Source organism: Erythrolamprus reginae, chromosome 1 (genome assembly GCF_031021105.1).
Source record: "Erythrolamprus reginae isolate rEryReg1 chromosome 1, rEryReg1.hap1, whole genome shotgun sequence".
In the NCBI taxonomy this organism is placed as follows: domain Eukaryota; kingdom Metazoa; phylum Chordata; class Lepidosauria; order Squamata; family Dipsadidae; genus Erythrolamprus; species Erythrolamprus reginae.
This window is the reverse complement of record NC_091950.1, coordinates 374,112,444-374,134,419: the sequence shown is the minus strand read 5'-3', so window position 1 is coordinate 374,134,419 and position 21,976 is coordinate 374,112,444. Positions and strand designations below refer to the sequence as shown.

At 38.4% G+C, this 21,976-nt stretch overlaps 1 protein-coding gene across 1 annotated transcript in view; it reads left to right on the top strand.

Moving 5' to 3' along the window:
* Positions 1–259: 259 nt before the first annotated feature.
* Positions 260–21,976, top strand: part of PPP2R5D (protein phosphatase 2 regulatory subunit B'delta) — a 56,894-nt gene continuing 35,177 nt past the window's right edge. The window contains exons 1-2 of the mRNA XM_070734636.1: positions 260–391; positions 4,655–4,741. Of these exons, the coding sequence (XP_070590737.1) occupies positions 365–391; positions 4,655–4,741 (114 nt within the window). The 5' untranslated portion in view covers positions 260–364. The remainder of the gene's footprint in view (positions 392–4,654; positions 4,742–21,976) is intronic.

Genomic DNA, 21,976 nt, shown 5'->3' with positions numbered 1-21,976 from the left:
CCGGCATTTTGTGCCGCCCCCCACCTCCCCGCTTTGCAAAACTGGCACAAACCTCTCCCAGTTTCTCTCTCTCCCGCCTCTCTCTCTCTCTCTCTCTTTCCCGCCTCTCTCTCTCTCCTGTCCTTCAAAACTCGCTTGAGATATAATCACCAATGAGAAAATTCGCCGCCATGACCTCCGGCCAATGAGGCGAACGTGACCAATCAGTCGTCAGGCGGATTTGGGCCAGCCAAGGCCCAATCGGGACGCCCTGCCCCTCCTGCGCAAGAGGGAGGCGGCGACGGCGAGGACAACCGAGAGAAGGAGGCCGAGCCGGCGGGAGAGGCCGAACGGGTCTGGCTCGTAGTTCCTTCCGAGATCCGGGATGCCCTACAAGCTGAAAAAAGAGAAGGTGAGGGGAGCAAACCGGGGAGGCCCGGAGGAGGCCCTGCTAGGAAGACCGAAATGCCGCGGTGCAAAACACAAAACAAAACATGCCCGGGCCTGGCGAAAGACCCAGTTCGGGGCCTCCGCCGGGAGAGAGAGAGAGGAGCCTCCCCGCCCGCGCGTCTCAAGCCGCAGGCTGGCAGGGCGGGTAATACGGAGGGCCGCCGCTGCAGCACTTCGTATTTACAAGAGTCACCGCAGCCCTTTTCGGGGGCGGCCGTGCAACAGTTCCGGGAAGCGACCGAGGCACACCTGCGTGCAAAAGCAGACCTGGGGGGGTTCTGGCCGCACGTACAAACGCCGCTCCCGGCGCGCTTCTACTGACACAGCGCACGGTGCAGACAATGCAGTTTAGCTTACTTCTGGCCGAGGCCTCTTTTGGCGGGCGGGGGTGGTGGTGGTTTGTTAGTGCGAGGCGTTTAGGTTGAAAGCCGGCTTAAGGGGCGCCGGAAACCTCCGGAGAGGGAAAGGCGGGTCGAAGTTGTGCCTTTCGGTGGCCTTGTTTAATAATAATAATAATAATAATAATAATAATAATAATAATAATAATAATAATAATAATAATAATAATAATAATAATAATAGTGGAGGGTGGACCTGGATGCATCGTGGAATGGAAAATACCGGCGCTGGTACGATTGCAGTTTAAGATTAAGATGTGCAAAAGCGGCGGGGGTGGGGTGGGGGAGACGACTGCACGATGCATAGACAATTGCGGCGGTGGGGGAAGCGAGAAGGAGGGTTGGATGCGGAAACAGCAGGGAGGACTTACTAGAGGTTGCCCCGGTGTTAACAATACAAAGAGTTGGGGGGGAGGGAATGCACAATCTCACTTTGGTAGTAAGGGATTTAAAAACAAAACAAAACATGCCAGTAGTTGCAGAAGGTTGTTCTCTTTGTTATGTGGATTTGCTGGTCTTCCACATTCATGCAGATTTTTGTGTGAGATGGACCCTATGACATACATAGATAGGCCTTGCATACATCTGCTTGAAAGATATCAGGTAAAAGAGACACTGCCCTCTTATCCAGCATTTACACTTACTTAGGAAGTTATAGAAAACATTGGAGCCATTGTTACATAGAAACATAGAAGATTGACGGCAGAAACAGACCTCATGGTCCATCTAGTCTGCCCTTATACTATTTCCTGTATTTTATCCTAGGGTGGCTATATGTTTATCCCAGGTTTAAATTCAGTTACTTTGGATTTACCAACCACATCTGCTGGAAGTTTGTTCCAAGCACCTACTACTCTTTCAGTAAAATAATATTGTGCCCCCTTGTTCTTGTGTTCACTTTCTTATTAAAACACTTCCTTCCTGAACCTTATTTAACCCTTTAACATATTTAAATGTTTCAATCATGTCCCCAAATTCCCTTCTGTCCTCCAGACTTGTTGCCCTTCTTACTAGATTGTGCAGTACCTGAGATAGCTATTGACCAAACTGTATACTTCTTCCTAAAACATTGTTAAGTAAGGAGATGCGGATTAAGCAAATTCAAGGGCTGTGCATGTGCAGGCTGACATAATTCTCTAACGGTGCATGTACTTGACTAATAAACAAAAATACCAGTGTATGGACATGCTTAAGTTTGCATGTTTGAGAAAGGAGCACTTTGAACAAATAGTATTAATAGTATTTTGTGTCAGCAAATATTTTGTATGCCATATGTGCAGATGTAAAATACATTGTGCAGATGCTGAGGATACTGGTACAAGTGGACCTTGAGTTATAATCACAGTTAGGACCTGACCTTCCATCACAACGCAATGTAGATCTGTAGGTCAGCGGTTCAAATCTCATCACTGGTTCAAGGCCTTCCATCCTTCCGAGGTGGGTAAAATGAGGTTCCGGATTGTGGGAGCAATATGCTGGCTCTGTTAAAAAGTGCTATTGCTAAAATGTTTTAAGCCGCCCTGAGTCTTAAGGAGAAGGGCGGCATAAAAAAAATTGAATAAATAAAATAAATGTGGTTATTAAGTGAATCTGTCATCCCTCCTAACTTGGCTTGTTGGAAACCCCTGGGAAGGTTGCAGAAAACAATCATGTAACCTCAGGATGCTGCAACTGTCATAAATGATGATTGCCAAGTGTTTAAATTTTGTTATGTGACCATGAGGATGGTCCAATGATGATAAATGTAACATACTTTTTTCAGTGCTCTCATAATTTTGAATGGTGTTAAATAAATGGTTGTAAATTGAGTACCTGTAGCTTTTAAATGGGCACATCTACAAAAGAATGTAACTGACATTACTTATACAGTTGTGTACATTTGCAAGTAGATGGTAGGTTTTGTTTCTCTTGGTTTCAGAAACCCAAAACAAGTACATCAGGAAGACTCGGAGTATAAGCACAGACCTGATCAAATAATAAAAAGGGCACACCAATAAAGAACATTAGTGGAATTCAAGTTAATATCTGTGTAAAGTTTGTGAGTATAGTACATGGCAGAAATACACTGATCAATTGCAGATAAGAGATAGTAGCCTATGTAGAGTACACAGTCATGCTAAATCTTAAGATTGAGAAATATGGCATGTCCAGTAATGGAAAATGGTCATGCTTTCTTTGCAGATTTCAGGTTCATGTCTAAGTACAATAGTTCTGTCTAGAGCTAACAATAGTGCTAGTGCTGTCTAGGATGTAAAAATCTGAACGTGCCCTAGATAGCAACAAATGTGTCTTTGTATTATCTAGAGGTCTACTGTGTTTTTGTATTACAGCTGAGAAAGATAGGTGTTTAAAACCTGGAAAACTGCATCTTAGCAATGTAAAACAGACTATTTTAAACTGCAGGCATCAGTAGTTTGAGCTGGCAAAAAATTGCTTGCTCCAATCTCTGATATACCTTTGACTTTGTAAATAAAATACAGTATTTTAAATTAAAACTTATCTGACACTGAAAGTGCTTTGAGTGCTAAATGGCCATTTTAACTTCAAAGTACGTTGAAACAGTTCTGGTAGGATTGGAAAAGCTTGTTTCAAACTTCAAACAGGTATTTCAAGCTTAATACATTTTGCATGTACCTAGTCTTGACACATTTACTTTTTGACTTTACACATTTTCACAACTATGCTCAGGCTTTTGTCTGAGAAGACATCTAGGATTCATCTGCTAGTATATTGTGTTCTAGGTTTTCTTTCTCCTACATGTTATATTTTTCCTCTTTTAAATATGTTTCTAAATAACAACTTTGTAAGCTTTTGCACAGTCCTAACATAATTTGGGTGCATCCTATTAGAGAAGAATGGTGGGAGTCTAAATTGAACTAAGGAAAAAAGATTCAGCTTATAGTACCTGAATAACATACATGCAGTTGAGTCCACCAGAATTTTATGTTGTAGTCTGCAAGGGGAAAACAACCAATATTCAAAATTTGTCCAAAATACAATAATGTTTCCTATAGTATACATTAGAATTGTTCTGTTGCCATAAGTGACAGATTAATTTTTTTTTAAAAAAAACCTACTTTACATCTGACAATATGTTTTGAATACTTAGAGGATAGGTGGAACCTTTTTGGTTGGAATTATGATAGTTATACTTTGCTTTAAATACTTTAAATAAAAGTATGTCGGTTCTAGTTTCTCTATCTCCACAGTAGTACCAATTCAGTTTATGCTGATCTCTTCTGGCAATAAATATTAACATATTTATTATGGAATATATTTTTGTAGATTGTAGTTACTTCAGAATATGCAACTGCTATGTACCCTGTGGGATTTAGAAGTGATCAAACTTGATAAATAATGTTGATCTTTAAACCACCACAGATTTCTCTCTCTTAATTTTTTGCTGTCTAGGAAAATACAACTATCCCATTGAAAATTCAATTAGATTCACTTGTCTTGGCAGAGCCCAGCAGAGGCTCAACAATTAGTTTAAAACTACAGTCAAACAGGCACTTTTGCAGATGGGGTAGAGGGATGGGCTTAACAAAATTGGGTGACCATTCTAAAAGGAGAAGAATAAATCATTCCGAGGAACAGCCTCAACAGTGGTTTGCTTTGCACAGATCTTTCTCCTATGCTGGGAAAAGGATTTCAGTTCGCACGAGCTTGTACAATTATGGTACAGTATAGTAGTTTTGTTTATAGAAAAGTGTCTGTTTTTCACTTGCATGGTACCTATCTTGAGGACAGCTTTTTGGATCACTGCATCTAAATATGCTTGGCTGGTTCTGCATTTGTATCTTTCATTTCTTTTGCCTTTCATCTAGGAGCCTCCAAAATCTACTAAAAGCACTACAAAGGCCAGCAGCAGCAGTGGAAAGGATGGAGGTAATGCAACAGAGAATTCAGAAGAGGTAATGCATTGAATTAATGTCTTTTTTAATTACTTTATTTTCTGAGTACTGCAGTTTTATTTACTTATTTATTTAAGGATAAACCATGTTTGTTATGCTAAAATTTGAGATAATTTGGCTATAATTCCACAGCATTCTTGCCTATGGTTAAGGTGATAGTAAATTGCTTGTACCATTTTTTCAGTTTATATTACATTCTGAACAATAAACTAACCACATTGGCTCAGTTTGCACAAGATACTAAAGGATACATGGTCTCACGTGTTGTACAAATTCAGTCCCTGATTAGGGTGAGAAATTGATTGAGAGAGCGAAAATGGCAACTATTCTTTTTCTTATGAGCTTGTCTTGATAAGGTTCTGACCTACCTCTCCCTACATTAATGCTGTTTAGGATTGCTTGATTATAATTCCCATAATCCCCAGTTTGCTGGGGATTACAAGAATTGGTGTCAGTTACAGCTCAGGTACATGTTATGGATGAAAAGAAAGCCAGCGAAGAGACTTGTAATAAACCACTATCCTAAATTCTCATTTTGGTTATAGATTCAAGCTTATAGCCTTTGGCCTAGATTACAGAGTGGTTCACAAGCAAATAGTGCAGACCCCTAAACAAGTATAATCTTTCTCGCTTTTAGCAGCCTATTGAAGTATTCAGCGGTGGGTTGAAAAGGATACAGAAGAGTTGGCTAAGAGGTATTTCATCCACCTTTGGCATTATTGTGTTCAGCATGCCATTCTTGAAGGGAAAATAATTTCCCATCTCTTTTTAGGATTTGATTTGATTATACTGGAGATGTGAGTCTCATAGATACCATATAAAATTCTTTTTTTTCGCATCTTAAAGATACAAACATTCAAGTGCTAGAGTCCACTTTATCAGATGTATAAAAATGTCTTCACATAGTCCTAGGTACATTGGCAAATTCCAGGAAAAGTGTGGAAAACCATGCTAAATATTGTCCTTTTCACTTAATGCAGCAGATAAATAGGTAAAAAATAGATAGGCAGATAGGTAAAAAATAAACTTCAATATTTTTAAAAAGGTGGATGGAAGAAGAAATACTTTATCAAAGAATAATCACATCAACTACATTCTCATGTTAATTTTAAATATAAATAAATTAAATTTTAGCTTCTATCTTAGCTGCCTACTCTTGTTGAGTGACAGTAAGGCTGTAAAGACAGCATGGCTGTATCCTGGATTGATTATTGTTTTTAATTAAAGCAAAAAATGAGTCCAGTTTTCAAATAGTCAGATAAAATTACATTGTTTTAATGTTATTTTAATGCTGGCTGTAGAAGTAAGGTTTTATTGTATGACATCTAAACATATGCTAAGTTGGGATCATTCTGGAATTTTAAAAAACTGTAAAAGGAAAATATATATAGAATATGAATATAAAACTGGATCAATATTTAAAATATTAATCTAGATCATATAGAAAAATATCACTCCCATTTTTTCATTTTTAGAATAAAAAGACAATTAAAAATTGATAAAGAGTTTAAGAGCACTTTTCTTCCTATGTACAGTAATTTTCTTTGCTAAATCCCAGATTTGATAAAGTCAGACTTTTTCATTAGAGTAGAATAGAATTTTATTGGCCAAGTGTGATTGGACACACAAGGGATTTGTCTTTGGTGCATATGCTCTCAGTGTACATAAAAGAAAATATAGATTTGTCAAGAATCATAAGGTACAACACTTAATGATTTTCATAGGGTTCAAATAAGCAATGAAGAAACAATATTAGTAAAAATCTTAAGGATACAAGCAACAAGTTACAGTCATACAGTCATAAGTGGGAGGAAATGGGTGATAGGAATGATGAGAAAAAAATTGTACTAATAGTAATGCAGACTTAGTAAATAGTTTGACAGTGTTGAAGGAATTATTTGTTTAGCAGAGTGATGGCATTAGATTAGATGTTAAATACTATATTTTTAAATACTGTATAATTCAACTTTATATACTTAAAATGCTACTATAGCTGCTTCATCGTAACTTATATAAGGATAACTGTAATGTCATAATTTTATATTGTACCTTATAACACTATGGTATTTTCTGTTATTTGTCTTGATTACATCTTTGATGGTTATTGAGACAGCTCAGAAAAGAGTTGCACCCATTATTTTCTGCAACTAGAATTTTTTTTTTGTATAGAATATTAAAAGTTTTCAGATACTGAATGTCCTCAAGAACTTTTTATTTTACAGTGTATTTGTATGAAATCTGTAATATTTCATAGTTAAAGTTGGGGTTATGGGGTGTAATCTTGCTAGCATGTTCTCATCTTAAAAGCAATGATTGGAGCATAAATGGAGGTATTTGTTGTTTATAGATAATTTACATGAAGAAAAAAATAAGATTCAATCTGTATGAACTATGCACAGTTCAGAACATTAGAACCACTTTATTTTCTACATTCTCCACTTTATTTTCTACATTCTCTCCAATTCTTCCTTTAGGCCCTAATAGTTTCTTATACTGTTACTTGGCATCACTATATCTATCACTCCATTATCTTTTGGTTCTTGTCTGGTTGATTGGCCAATATCTGCTTCTCTGCTGGATCTGAAAAAACCATAGAATCTTAACTTTCTTACTTCTCATAATCATTTGTGGGATTTTCCATTTAGATTTAGGAAGGCCCATATTGTGTACAGATATTCCTGTACACAATGCACAGCTACTTGATTATGCTGTTCAGTGTATGCTGTTCCTGCCTGCATCGTAGACCCTGCTACTGGGTGCGTTGGGGTGACGCTTTCCCGCTTCTCCAAAACTGTTGCCACGTGCCCCACTCATCCCCGGGGCCGAGCCACAGGCCTCCAGCCAACAACTGCTGGGCGACCTTGGGGATAGCTGCTGCGGCTGCTAACCTCTTCCCAACATCCGGTGTATAAGATGCACCTGTTTTTTGATGCACCTTTTTGAGGCAAAAAGGTGTGTCATACACACCGAAAAATACGGCAGGTCCCACAGAGTTGGCCTTCTCCAGGTCCCATGAACCAAACAATGTCGTTTGGCGGGGCTTGGGGAAGAGCCTTCTCTGTGGGGGCGCCAACCCTCTGGAATCAGCTTCCCCCAGTGATTTGTACTGCCCCCACCCTTCTCGCCTTCCGCGAGAGCCTCAAGACCCATCTATGTCGCCAGGCCTGGAGCAATTAGACCTCTGACTATTAAATGTAATGTATGGTGTGATTGGACTGTATGATTGTGTATTACATTAGGGGTTTTAGTTGTTTTTTAAATTGCTACCTGTTTATGTCTGTATTTATTCTGTGAGCCGCCCCGAGCCTTCGGAGAGGGGCGGCATATAAATCTAATAAATAATAATAATAATAATAATAATAATAATAATAATAATAATAATAACAACAACTATCTAAGGTTTGTCTCTGCATCCTGCACCTTCGGTCCACACCCTGCTTCTATGGATCTGGTGCTTAGTGCTATTCTTGTGCTGCTATGATCAGTGCCTCAGTGCTGTCTTTTAGTCCAGACTTTTCCAGCCACTGATAGGATTTCTCAATGTTTGCCATCTCGGCTATCTGTCGATGGCATTTTTATTTATTTATTTATTTAATTGGATTTGTATGCCGGCCCTCTCCGAGGACTCCCCATGCAGGGTCTTATCTTGCCATGGCATTTCTTCTGCTTGAACTTCCTTCCACATCTGCTGCTGCCTCAGGCATTCTCTCAGCAGCTCATCTCTGGGTGCCACCTTACCGATCTCCTGTGTGCGCTGGGTTTCATCTGACTGTGGCTTCGGCACTCACCAGATGGTGAGTGTGTGTCTGTGAGTCTTTGTCATGTGTAAATAAGACACATATCCCCCCTAAAATGAAAATTATTAACGAAAAAAAAAAGCTGCACCTGTACATAGAGTCATGTACAATGGTAATCTCAGAATGCTTTGAGTTTTAGTGCTTTTTTGAAGATAACTAATGATATGTTCAGACTCAGAATAAACATATAACTTGTTAGTGCATGAAATTGATTCTGCTGATAAACAGCATCCAATGTTTGAAAATGTTTGGAATAATTTTCTCTAATAGCTATTGGGATGGATGGATGGATGGATGGATAGATAGATGATAGATAGATAGATAGATAGATAGATAGATAGAAAGAAAGATAGATAGATAGATAGATAGATAGAAAGATAGATAGAAAGAAAGAAAGATAGATAGATAGATAGATAGAAAGATAGATAGATAGATAGAAAGATAGATAGATAGATAGATAGAAAGATAGATAGATAGATAGATAGATAGATAAATAAATAGATAAATAGATAGAGATATAGATAAATATATAGATATATAACATATTTTTTCTGATAGGTCACATGTGTGTGTGTATTTACACACACACACACACATACACATACTTGTGACTTTGTTTGTGTGGCTGACTGCCGAAAATAGCACAAGCAAGTAAAGAAAGACTGAAAACTTAAAGTAATTCTAAGGCAGTCTTCCCCAACTTCCCCAAACAAACAGGTATGTTTGAAGACTCTAGAACAGTGGTCTCCAACCTTGGCAATTTTACGACTTGTGGACAAAGCTGGCCGAGGAATTCTGGGAGTCAAAGTCCACAAGTCTTAGAGTTGTCAAGGTTGGAGACCCTTGTTCTAGAATTCCCAGCTAGCATTACTGCTAGTTCTGAGAAGTGGTAAAGGAAAGCAACAAAGGCAGAGCAATAGCTGAGGTAGAGATGAAAAATGCAATTAGCTCTATGTGGCTTGAGGAGGCTTTTGTTGAACACTAATGCATGCTTGTTTTCTGTAGCTATCAGCCCTCACAAGTAAACTATACAGGAAACAGGACAATATGAGCTAATTCTACCTTGTTGTAAGGCTACTTTGCAAGTCAGAAGGCACAAACTTCCTGCCTTCACTTTTTATTGTTTAAACCATTAGAGTGGATATTTCCTTTCCCCCCCTCTTACTGTTAAGAGAATATTTCTTAGACAGCCTCTTTTCTTTCATTCTCCAAGATCTTTCATACATTTAATTACATCTGTTGTTAGCCGCCCCGTGTCTGCGGAGAGGGGCGGCATACAAATCCAATCCAATCCAATCCAATCCAATCAAAACTTGGTGTTGTTTGCTTATTCATAATTTGTTCATTAATCTGAAATTTGCTATGTCCGTGCTGCATTTTAAATTTTTAAGTCCTTGTTCACAAGCTAAGTGTATGGGATTGAATAACAAAATAAACCAAAAATAAACCAATTACTTGTTGGTTTAGTGAGATATATAAGCCTAACAAGTTATACAGTGTAGTACTGTCCAGATACCACCCTTTATTTAAAATAAAACAAAATACTTCCTTGTACTGTACTTTCAAAGCAGATACAAGGGAAAGCTAGACCAGGGTCTTATTTCTTTGCCATGCCCTTTCTATTGATCAAATAGAAAGTTTGTGGACTGCTTTGCACTGACTTCTGGGTAGATCAACCCTGGGATACTCGCTTGTTTTTAGAGCAAGTACAGCTAAGGAAAGTTCTTCACAGCAGAAAAGAAAGCTTGGCTTTTTAAAAAAAGGTATAAAAAGAGCAATGGATAAAGGCCCAAAGGCACAAATAAGGGCAAATAAGTTCGCGGAGAGGGGCGGCATACAAATCTAAATAATAGATAGATAGATAGATAGATAGATAGATAGATAGATAGATAGATAGATAGATAGATAAATAAATAAATGTTGAAAAGAAAGTCAAGAGAGCAAAGGCAACTTTAGAGCCAACATTGATAACAAGGCCTTGTTTGTCCTGGACGCCATAAGTGAGAGCAGGATGCTGGTAAAATGTAAAGAGAAGAAGGAATCCAGTCTCTGCCAGAAGAACAACCATTTCTTTCTGATCTGTCCACTTCTGCATTCACAGTGCAGTTTTTATTTAGTTCTTTTATGTGGAACTTGGAATCTTCAACATTATGTTGAACCTCCTTTCCTCTGCAGTGTACAGCAAAGAATATACTCAAACAGGAATGCTAATTATGTTTTTTGATATATTTTTTTGTAAAAAGAAATACTGTAGTTCCTTTTTCATAAGTTAGGTATGCAGATTGACATAGGAAATATCCCCCCACGTAAAAAGGATTGAAGGATACTCTACCCTGATTTACCTGGTTAAATTGAGTAGCTTGTGGGCCAGTACTTGTAATATTTTGTCTACTTTCCAATGGCTTCTGTTAGAGATCAGTTTGAAGCTTCTGAGAACTATTTCTCCTGTCCCTGAAATCTGCTGTTTAGAAGTGATAGAAGAAAGCATTTCCAACCATGTTTGGCTCTATCTGCACTTGCTATTTGCTTCAGTCCTATGTGCATCACAATCCTCAACAGAATTGAAGTTGAAAAATATTTCAGAGCTCATCTAGTCTAGAGCTTTGTTCAGTGCAAGGTCCTTTCCCAGACTTCCCCAGACTATGTTTCACCCTGTCCTTGCGGATCAAATGTGGAGAAGAAATCTAATAATTAAATAAAAAAACGAACTAGTTCCAATATGCAATTTATCCTGATTAGAATCACTCCTGCATCTTCATAGGGGGGTGACATGTTGGCAATGTTCCAATATCGAAGGGGTTCCCACAAAGTGGAGAGAGCTAACCTATTCTCCAAAGCATCTAAAGGCAGGACAAGAAGCAATGGATGGAAATTTACGAAGGAGAGAAGCAACCTAGAACAAAGGCGAATTTCCTGACAGTTAGAACAATTAATAAGCGCAACACCTTGCCTCCAGAAATTGTGAATGTTTTAACACTAGCGGTTTTAAAAAAAGAGATTGGATAACATTTGTCTAAAATGGTATAGGGCTTCCTGCTTTGAGCAGGGGGCTGGACTAGAAGACCTCCAAGATCCCTTCCAACTCTGTTATTCTCTTATCTGTCTGTTAGTGTGTGCTGCTTTTTTAAAAAGTGAAAGTGGTAGGGGTCTACACAGTTTTTAGCAGTACAGTGTTCCCTCGATTTTCGTGGGGGATGCCTTCTGAGACAGCCCGCGAAAGTCGAATTTCCGCGAAGTAGAGATGCAGAAGTAAATACACCATTTTTGGCTATGGACAGTATCACAAGCCATCCCTTAACACAGGGGTCCCCAAACTTTTTACACAGGGGGCCAGTTCACTGTCCCTTGGGCTGTTGGAGGGCCGGACTATAAAAAAAAACCATATGAGCAAATCCCTATGCACACTGCACATACCTTATCTTAAAGTAAAAAACAAAATGGGAATGTACTATTTAGAGGGGGGAAGAAGTCTGAAATTCATATATGTTTATGTTTTGTTTTTAATTTTCTTTTATTAACATCTGATTGGCTATACAATATTTTCTTGGCTTATAGAAAAATGTATAAAGAAAGAAGGAAGCACTTTGGCATAATGGTTAATAAGTTAGAAAAATAATTGGTGTTGTACTTTTTGAAGGAACATTAAGGAGGGAATTTAATTTAAAAAATGAATGTAACTGGATGACAAAATTAAAAAAAAACCTTTTGCAACTTTTTAAATGATTGATATTAGTTACTAACAAAATACAGGTACCACATTTTATTCATGGAAATTTAGATGGTACACTGTATTGTTTGAATGTATGTTAAGAGAAAAAATCCTTCCTTCCTCTGTCCCTCCATTTCTCCTTCCTTCCTTCCTTCCTTCCTTCCTTCCTTCCTTCCTTCCTTCCTTCCTTCCTTCCTTCCTTCCTACCTACCTACCTTCCTTCCTTCCTTCCTTCCTTCCTTCCTTCTTTCCCTCCTTCATTCCTCTCCACTTCTCTTTACCTCCCTCTCTTTCCCTTTTCTTTCTTTCTTGCTCTCTTTTCCCTGTGCTCCTGTCAATCACCGGCGGGCCGAATAAATGGCCTCAGCGGGCCGCATGCGGCCCACAGGCCGTAGTTTGGGGACCGCTGCCTTAACACTTTAAACCCCTAAATTACCATTTCCCATTCCCTTAACAACCATTTACTCACCATTATTACTAGTACTCATCATTGAATAAGACACTTAGTAATCCTGATATTTATAAACATAATTATTAATAATATTTTTTGTGTTATTTATTTGCAAAAATTATGAGTATGATGTCATCGGGCAGGAAAAAACGTGATATAGAAAAAAACCTTCAAAGTATTTTTTAATTAATATTTTTTGAAAAACCGTGATATAGGCTATTCACGAAGTTCGAACCCGCGAAAATCGAGGGAACACTGTACCTGTATCTTTGGTTCAAAAGAGGCCATCCCTTCTATTTCTTCTTGTTCTCAAAATAGGACAGGGAGTATTTAGTCAACAAACTTTGCAAAAGTATATTGCTGAGGGAAGTACAATAATTTGCATGAAAACACTTCAAAATATTCTGAACATCTCTTAAAAAATAATATATCCAATATATGGGCTGATTCTATCAGAAATTCTCTGCTGAGGCCATATTAGTAATGATATTCTAGATGTTAACTGTTTGACATTTTGACTGCTTAAACCAATACAGTGTTTCTCTCCCTTTTTAATGCACGTTGCTCAAGTTTCTGGAATTGAAAAGTGGCACAAGACCTCTTTGGATTTATAATGAATTGGCTGTGGTGAATCTCGTTAATATGCAGTGGGCAAGGCCTGGAGTCTGGCAAGCTGCCCTATTGTCCTTGGAAAAGAAGAGGGGAGCAAGTGTTATGCAGGAGAAAAAGAGGGTATATGCCATCCATTTCCTAACGTCAGGAAATTGGAGAGCATCGTTTTGTATCCATTGTTTCACACAGTGTTTTCCAGTCCAGGGAATCAATATGTTTCTCCCACTTTTTTTCTCATATCTATTTTTCATTCTAGTTCCTAATGTATGATGACTTCTCCGCTATCCATTGTGGGAGTGTTTTTACAAGCTTATAGGGACAGCTGCTTCCATTTGAAATTCCTTTATTGTACTGCTTTGAATTAGCCAGCAAGTTGCTAAGGGATAGATTTGAGAGGGGAAAAAATGAAGTCAGAGCCACTGGTACAATTCCAGTAGATGTTTTGTCAGCGTTGGTCACTGAGCCTCTGTTGCAAAATGAGGGCAGCGTTTGGGAACAGGTCCAGTTGAATTATTTTCCATTTGGTGCTAGTATTTTTTGTCTCCTCGGTTTCCATGTGCCTGCCAGTTTCAGCCTTTTCTTTTATTAATGTACAGATAGTCCTTGACTTACAACCGCATATAAATTCAATCAAATACGTACGTACATACATACATAAATTCAGCCCAGCATTTCTGTTGCTAAGCAAGACAGTTGATAAGTGAGTTTTGCCCCACCTAATAACCTTTCTTGCCACAGTGGTTAAGTGAATTGTTAAATTATTAATATTAATTAACACACACCCCACCCCCGTTGAGTGATCAGATGATTCCAGGACACTGCAACTATCATAAATACATGCCAGTTGCCAAGTACCTGGACTTTGGGTCAAATGACCATGGGGATGCTGCAACAGTTGGGGAAAAACAGTTGAAAAAAAGTGCAAAAAATGGTTATAAGTAATTTTTTTCAATGCTATTGTAACTTTGAATGCAAGCTGAATGGATGGTTGTAAAATGAGGACTACCTGTAATTGTTATGCCAAGTTCCTCTTTCATTCCCTTGATTTGGCAAAATTTTGAAAAAGCTGTTCGGCAGGCATGCCCAATTTTGCATAGGGTTTAGTGCTGATAATTCTCTTGTTTCATTTTATTAATATATTCATTGTTCTTGCTACCAATAGAATAGAATAGAATAGAATAGAATTTTATTGGCCAAGCGTGATTGGACACACAATGAATTTCTCTTGGTGCATATGCTCTCAGTGTACATAAAAGAAAAGATAAGTTTGTTAAGAATCATAAGGAACATCACTTAATTATAGTCTGGGTACAAATAAGTGATCCAATCATATTGGAAACCAGTCAACATCAATTGTAGAGATACAATCAACAAAGTTACAGTCATATGGTCATTTGTGGGAGGAGATGGGTGATGGGAACGATGAGAAGATTAATAGTAGTGCAGACATAGTAAATAGTTTGACAGTGTTGAGGGAATTCTTTGTTTAGCAGAGTGATGGCATTTGGAGAAAAACCTGTTACTGTATCTAGTTGTCTTGATGTGCAGTGCTCTATGGCGTCATTTGGAGGGTAGGAGTTGAAACAATGTATGTACAAGATGTGAGGTAAAGAGAATATTTGTAGCTCAGGATTGAAAGGAGGGTTCCTTGGTGCTCCTTGGTGTTTGTTAATTTGTTTGTTTGTTTGTTCGTTCATTAATTAATTAATTAATTCATTCATTCATTCAATTTCTATGGTTGCCTATCTCTGTCAATGACTTCAGGCAACTCTAGATACTGCTTTGAGATGCTGCTTGCAGTTTGTAAGCAAAAATGGAAAACACAGTAGTGGTCAATGGCTAGGAAAAAAAATCAATCTAGTGTATATTCCAGTAGGAAAAACATATTGTCAAATTATTGAATAATTGAATTTATATTCTAGTAAGATACTGCTTAAAGTTTTGGAGCCCAGATTTCTGCAATACATATATCAAGAACTACTGGATTCAGAAGGTGAAGGTCACCCAGGATCATTAACCTATGGTTAATGGAAAAGACAAGATAATTCCAAAATATACTTCTTTTTGCTTTATTGATTATAATAAAAATTGGAGAGTATAAACAAGAAAAATTGTAGACAGCATTCTAAAGCAGGGGGGCATACTATTAGTCATCTGTATACTGAATAATTTATATTCTCACCAAACAGTAAGTTAAATCAGAATATGGAGTGACTCAGTGGTTTGAAATTAGTAAAGAAGCAAAGCTAAGTGTCATCATATCTATTTAGCTTATATGCAGAGTATACCTGATAAAACTAGAGGAGAAAATCAGAAATAGAAATTAACATTACTGGAAATAGTATTAAGATATACTGTTGATACCATTTGGATGGCTGTGAGGAACACTTAAAAAATAGAAGGCGAAAGACGGATGTGTAAAAGTTGCTGTTATACTCTGTAATGATATTAATTTTGAAAAGCAAATGTTATATCAACTACTAGTGCCAATGCCATGCACATTAGTGAAGAAGTACTATAGGGAAACTAATACAGTAATACCTCGTCTTACGAGCTTAATTGGTTCCGGGAGGAGGTTCGTAAGGCGAAAAGGTCGTAAGATGAAACATTGTTTCCCATAGGAAACAATATAAAATTAATTAATGCGTGCAAGCAAAAAAAAAAATAGCAAAAATGGCCTTCTGCTGGGCGCCGCCCCCTGGCTGTCACCTTTTGAAACATCCTGGCGCTTCTTAGCGTTCTCTCAAATGCCGAACCCAGAAGTTCGGCATAAGTTTGGATTCGGGAGGCCGCCGAGAAGTGCTGCCGCCCAGCTATCGCCTTTTGAAACAGCCGGGGGCTTCTCGGTGTTCTCCCGAACGCCGAACCCAGAACTTCAATAAAAGTTCAGGTTCAGCGTTCGGGGGAATGCCGAGAAGCCCCCTGGCTGTTTCAAAAGGCGACAGCCGGGCGGCGGTGCTTCTCGGCGGCCTTATGAACCCAAACGCCGAACCCGAACTTTTGCCGAACTTCCGGGTTTGGCATTCGGATGGCGGGTTTGTAAGGTGAAAAAAATTCTCAAGAAGAGACAAAAATTTTCCGAACCTTGGGTTCGTATCTTGAAAAGTTTGTATGATGAGGGGTTCATATCACGAGGTACTACTATACTCAAAAATCTATGGAGGTGATGACTTTAACCATGACATAAAGATATCTGCTACTTGGAATAGATAGATAAGGACTATGAGCAATGAAGACAAAATATTGAACTGTAGGGAGATCATAGTTCCAGCAAAGTTACCATTATTATTAATTATAGGTAATCCTCGACTTACAGTTTTTCACACTTATGACCATTGCAGAATCCCCATGGTCACATGATCAAAATTTAGGCACTTGGTAACTAACTCATATTTATAACTTATAACCGAGGGTCATGTGATTCCCTTTTGCCAACCTCTGACAAGCAAAGTCAATGATGAAGCCAGATTCACTTAAGAACTATGCTATTAATTTAACATCTGCTGTGATTCACTAACTACTATGGCAGGAAAAGTCACACAATGGAATAAAACTCATTTAATAAATGTCTTACATAACAATAGACTTTGGGGGCTCAATTTTGGTCGTAAGTGGAGGACTACTTGTACATGGTGTTCAGAAAGGACAAATGAAGAAAAATTGCTGACTTTGAATTACAATGCTGAAGAAAATTATTATTGTATAATAATAAGAAACCATTCAATACTGGATACAGTAAAACCAGAGAACTAATTAGAAGCACTAACAATGAAAAATGATGCAGAAGAAAGTCTGCTCCTGATGCTTAGAAAAATTGAAGACTAAAATAGAATAAAAAGGCTTACAGAAGGCAAGATGGCTGGATACTTTCAGTGATATCACAAACTTGAACTTAGAGGAACTTTAAAAAGTAATTACTGATGGGTAAGCATGATGAAATGTTAATTGGTTCACAAAGATGAGAAGTGAATGACTATTCAACATTCTATAACTAGAATGCCAAGTCTCTGTTTTTGTTTGGTTTGTAATACATTTTCAGGAGCATCTATCTTGGGAGACTTTTAATTAGTTCTTTATGAAGTCCTAACTGAATTTTCACAGAGAAGAACAATAGAAATTTGTAAGAAGAGCTGCTTACAAAGTAAAAACACTTTAATATTCAGTCACCTGAGTTGAAGGCCATGGATTCAAACTTCTCCAAAATTCAGTGTAAACTGCTATGTTACTGATAGATTAGGAGCTTTATTGTTCAGGGTCCTGGATTCACTTCTGGACATTTCCACATAGAGCTGGGAAACTGTGGCTGAGACTCAGGAAACTTAATATCAGTCAGTATAGTGATAATGCTAAATAGATTAGTGATCTTGCACAATATAAGTTAGCTTCCTATATAGAGTTTGGTTAACTCTATTCTTATTATGATGATACTGGTTTTGCAATTTGACCTTTATAATCCCTTGGAGCTTCAACAGGAAAAACTTTCTTCTCCTCTGTGTAGATACTAGGGTTTTTATTCACACTTCTCACAGCTTACAATTCTTAAAGCAAATAGAACTTCAAAATTTCAGATCGTGCAGAATGCAGCTGCGAGAGCAATCATGGGCTTTCCCAAACATGCCCATGTCACAACAACATTCCGCAGTCTGCATTGGTTGCCGATCAGTTTCCGGTCACAATTCAAAGTGTTGGTTATGACCTATAAAGCCCTTCATGGCATCGGACCAGGTTATCTCCGGGACCGCCTTCTGCCGCACGAATCCCAGCGACCAATTAGGTCCCACAGAGTTGGCCTCCTCTGGGTCCCGTCAACTAAACAATGTCGTTTGGAGGGACCCAGGGGGAGAGCCTTCTCTGTGGCGGCCCCGGCCCTCTGGAACCAACTCCCCCCAGAGATTAGAATAGCTCCCACCCTTCTTGCCTTTCGCAAGCTTCTTAAAACCCACCTGTGTTGTCAGGCTTGGGGGAATTAAGATATTCTTTCCCCCTCGCCTTCCACAATTTATGTATGGTACGTTGTATGTATGATTGATTTTTAAACTAAGGGCTTTTAGTTTTTCAGTATTGGATTGTCGCACATTGTTTTTATTACTGTTGTTAGCCGCCCCGAGTTGCGGAGAGGGGCGGCATACAAATCCAATAAAATGAAATGAATGAAATGAAAATTTATATTGTCTGTGCAATTTAGCTTTTGGTGTTATTTGATATGGAATTAATCTCTCGGATAAGAGACTGCTTATTAAGAATCTGCAAGGAAGAACTTACTGTATTTTTTCAGACTAATAAGAAGCACCAAGATTTTGAAGAGGTTAAAAAAAAAGTTTTTACCCTTCCAGGCCCCCAGGAACACAAACCCTCTGTGCATCCTATTTTTGTGACAAACTGGGTGTGCAGAGAGTTTGGGAGGTCTGCAGAGTGCTCCTGGGGTCTTGGGAGGGCAAAAACACCCCACATTTTTTGGCCAATGTTTTGCTCGCTTTTGCCCTCCCCAGCCGCCAGGATCACTCTGGAGGCCTCCCAAACCATCTGCACGTCCAGTTTTTTTGCTCTCCCGCCCATGTATCATGTTTTTGCTCTCCCCAGCTCCCAGCAGTACTTGCAGGCCTCCCAAACGCTCGGCACACCCGGTTTTCACAAAAAATGGACCCGTTTTTTGCTTCCCAACATCTCACCACACATCACGTTTTTGTCCCGTCCCCCCAGTCCACAGGAACACTTAGCGGGCCTCCCAAATCCTCTGCGTGCCCTGTTTTGGGGAAAACAGGCCCGTTTTTCACAAAAACGGGACATGCAGGGCGTGGTTTGTGGAGGCCAAAAATGGCTGTATTCACACCAACATTTTAAGCCCATTTTAGGTGGAAAAATAGAATAGAATAGAATTCTTTATTGGCCAAGTGTGATTGGACATACAGTACAAGGAATTTTTCTTGGATGCATATGCTCTCAGTGTACATAAAAGAAAATATACTGTACATTTATCATCCTGTACTCTGAAAAGTATGGTAAAAATCATGGCTAAGCCGTACATAGGATACTTGCCAATACATTTCTCTTGTTTTGATGACTTTTAGTTGGATGCATGAATTGTTGCTTTTTGAAGCACTGTACAGTATTTGAATTTATCTGCTGTGGTATAAGTATTCTTTCTATAACAATCTGATAATTGTACATGCATTGGGTAATAATGTGTTGTTTTAGATAAGAAATTGGGGATATGCAAATTTGAATCAACTGTGAAGAAAAATACTGAACATTTTGACCATTGGTGAAGGGTATTATTCTTGCCTAACCTTTTCCAAAAATACTGGTGCATTTAAAAACTTTGTTTAGTAGATCAATTTTTGTAAGATTTTAAAATGAGATATATTCTTAAAAGAGAGGGCAGAAAGATGAGCTCATCTTAAAATTACTTTTCCATGCAAAATTACTGTTCCAAAACTGGTACTTTCAACGTTGTAAAATGAAACAAAGGAAAGTCAAGTCGGTAATGTGTTTTTTTATTTAATTTTCTTCCCTTATAGGTAGCATCACATGAACTTTTTTAAAGGTGGGGTTTCTTAGTTTTGAATAGATAAGGTAATGTAGAGCAGGCAATTCTGGATTGTGAAATATATAATACAGTACCTGAATGTTGGCCATATGGTACAGAAATTATAGTTCAAAACACCTGGAAGGTACTAGATTTTTATCACTTATGTAGAAGCTGAAATGTCTACCTTGTATGTTTGCTTCACAAGAAGAGGGCGTAAGTTGATTAAATAAATAAAATTCAGAGCAAGCTTTGACATTTTATTTTTATTGTCTGCAGGAAATCAAACCTTATTAAATGTAATATGACTAAAAATTCCAAATTAATTGGCACACTTCTCATCTGGTGTGGGCACACCTTGATAAACATCATATAATGGAAATACATATAATACATATAATTTCAGTGGTTATTTTTATAAAAGTATTGTTTTGTGAATCTAATTGCTGTTTGAATAGATTGCTCTTTGCTGTGCAAGATAAAGAAAAGATATTATGAATCATCTTAATACCATTTTTTCCAACTTGTTCCCTCGTATATTTCAGAATGTACTGTATCTATTTTACTTTCAAGAGATCAATAGGTGAAGTAACAAACAAACTATTTTTGAGGAAAGTGCTAACTTTAATAAGCACTTATTAAAGACATCAATGAAACTAGAAAACTATTGTTTCCCATTTTATCGAAACCATAAGGCTGTGATTGTTAGCATTGGATCATATCAATTTATTAAACCAACTTCAAATTATATGTTACAGCCTTCCCTTGTTCCAAAGTTGTTATTATAAATATATATGTTTTGGTTTGGGCAAGATAAGAATCAATGCACAAAGAGATAGTCTTTGGTTAATGACCATCTGATGAGCGACAGGCAAAGTCTCTGCAACATTGAAGAAATGGTATTTAAAGTCCAGGGCCTGGAAAATTAGGTTTTGTAGCTCTCTGGCAGTCATACTGTTCTATCGAGCTCTCTGGTAGAATCCTCCCAACAATGCACAGATATAATTTCAGACACACATACGTTTGAAAATTCAAAACAATGTTCTTTATAGTGAAAATTCACTTAACCTAAGCCCTCTTTTGGTATAGCAAAGAGCACTCCTCTCCAAACAAACTGGTAATTTGTACAAGTCCCTTATCAGTTCTGTGATACTTAGCTTGCAGCTGTGAGGCAATTCACAGTCCTTCTTTCACAAAGTGAAACACGCTTTGCTCTGGTTTAGTTTCAAAGCGGGGAAAAATCAGCACACAAAGATCAAAGTCAGCAAAGCAGGCATGAAACACAGCAATCAGATAATCCTCCACAATGGCCAAACCCACAGGTTGCTATTTATAGCAGCCTCACTAATTACTACAGCCCCACCCAACCACAGGTGGCCTCATTTTCTTTGATAATAATCTCTCAGTTGTTGTTGCCTAGGCATCGCTCTCCGCATGCGTGGCTGTATCAGTAACTCTTGTTCTGAATCCAAGGAGGAGCTAGATAATTGATCTCCTTCTGAGCTGTCTGCCACACTCTCCTCCTCCCTGTCACTCATGTCTTCTTGGTCAGAGGAGCCTTCATCATCAGATTCCACCGGGGGGGGGGGGGCAAAACAGGCCTGCAGCATCTGGATGTCTCCCCCACATCCACAGTCCTTGGGGCAGGAGCTGGGCCAGCGACCAGTCAGGTCCCACAGAGTGGGTCTTCTCCGGGTCCCGTCAACTAAACATTGCCGCTTGGCAGGACCCAGGGGAAGAGCCTTCTCTGTGGCAGCCCCGGCCCTCTGGAACCAACTCCCCCCAGAGATTAGAATTGCCCCCACGCTCCTTGCCTTTCGTAAGCTACTTAAAACCCATCTCTGCCGCCAGGCATGGGGGAATTAAGATTCCTTTTCCCCCTAGGCCTTTACAATTTTATGCATGGTATGTTTGTATGTATGTTTGGTTTTTTATATTAAGGGTTTTTTAATTTGTTTTTAGTATTGGATTACTATTGTACACTGTTTTATGATTGTTGTTAGCCGTCCCGAGTCTTTGGAGAGGGGCGGCATATAAATCCAATCAATCAATCAATCAATCAATCAATCAATCAATCAATCAATCAATAAATAAATAAATAAATAAATAAATAAATAAATAAGATATAGTTAAAATGTCT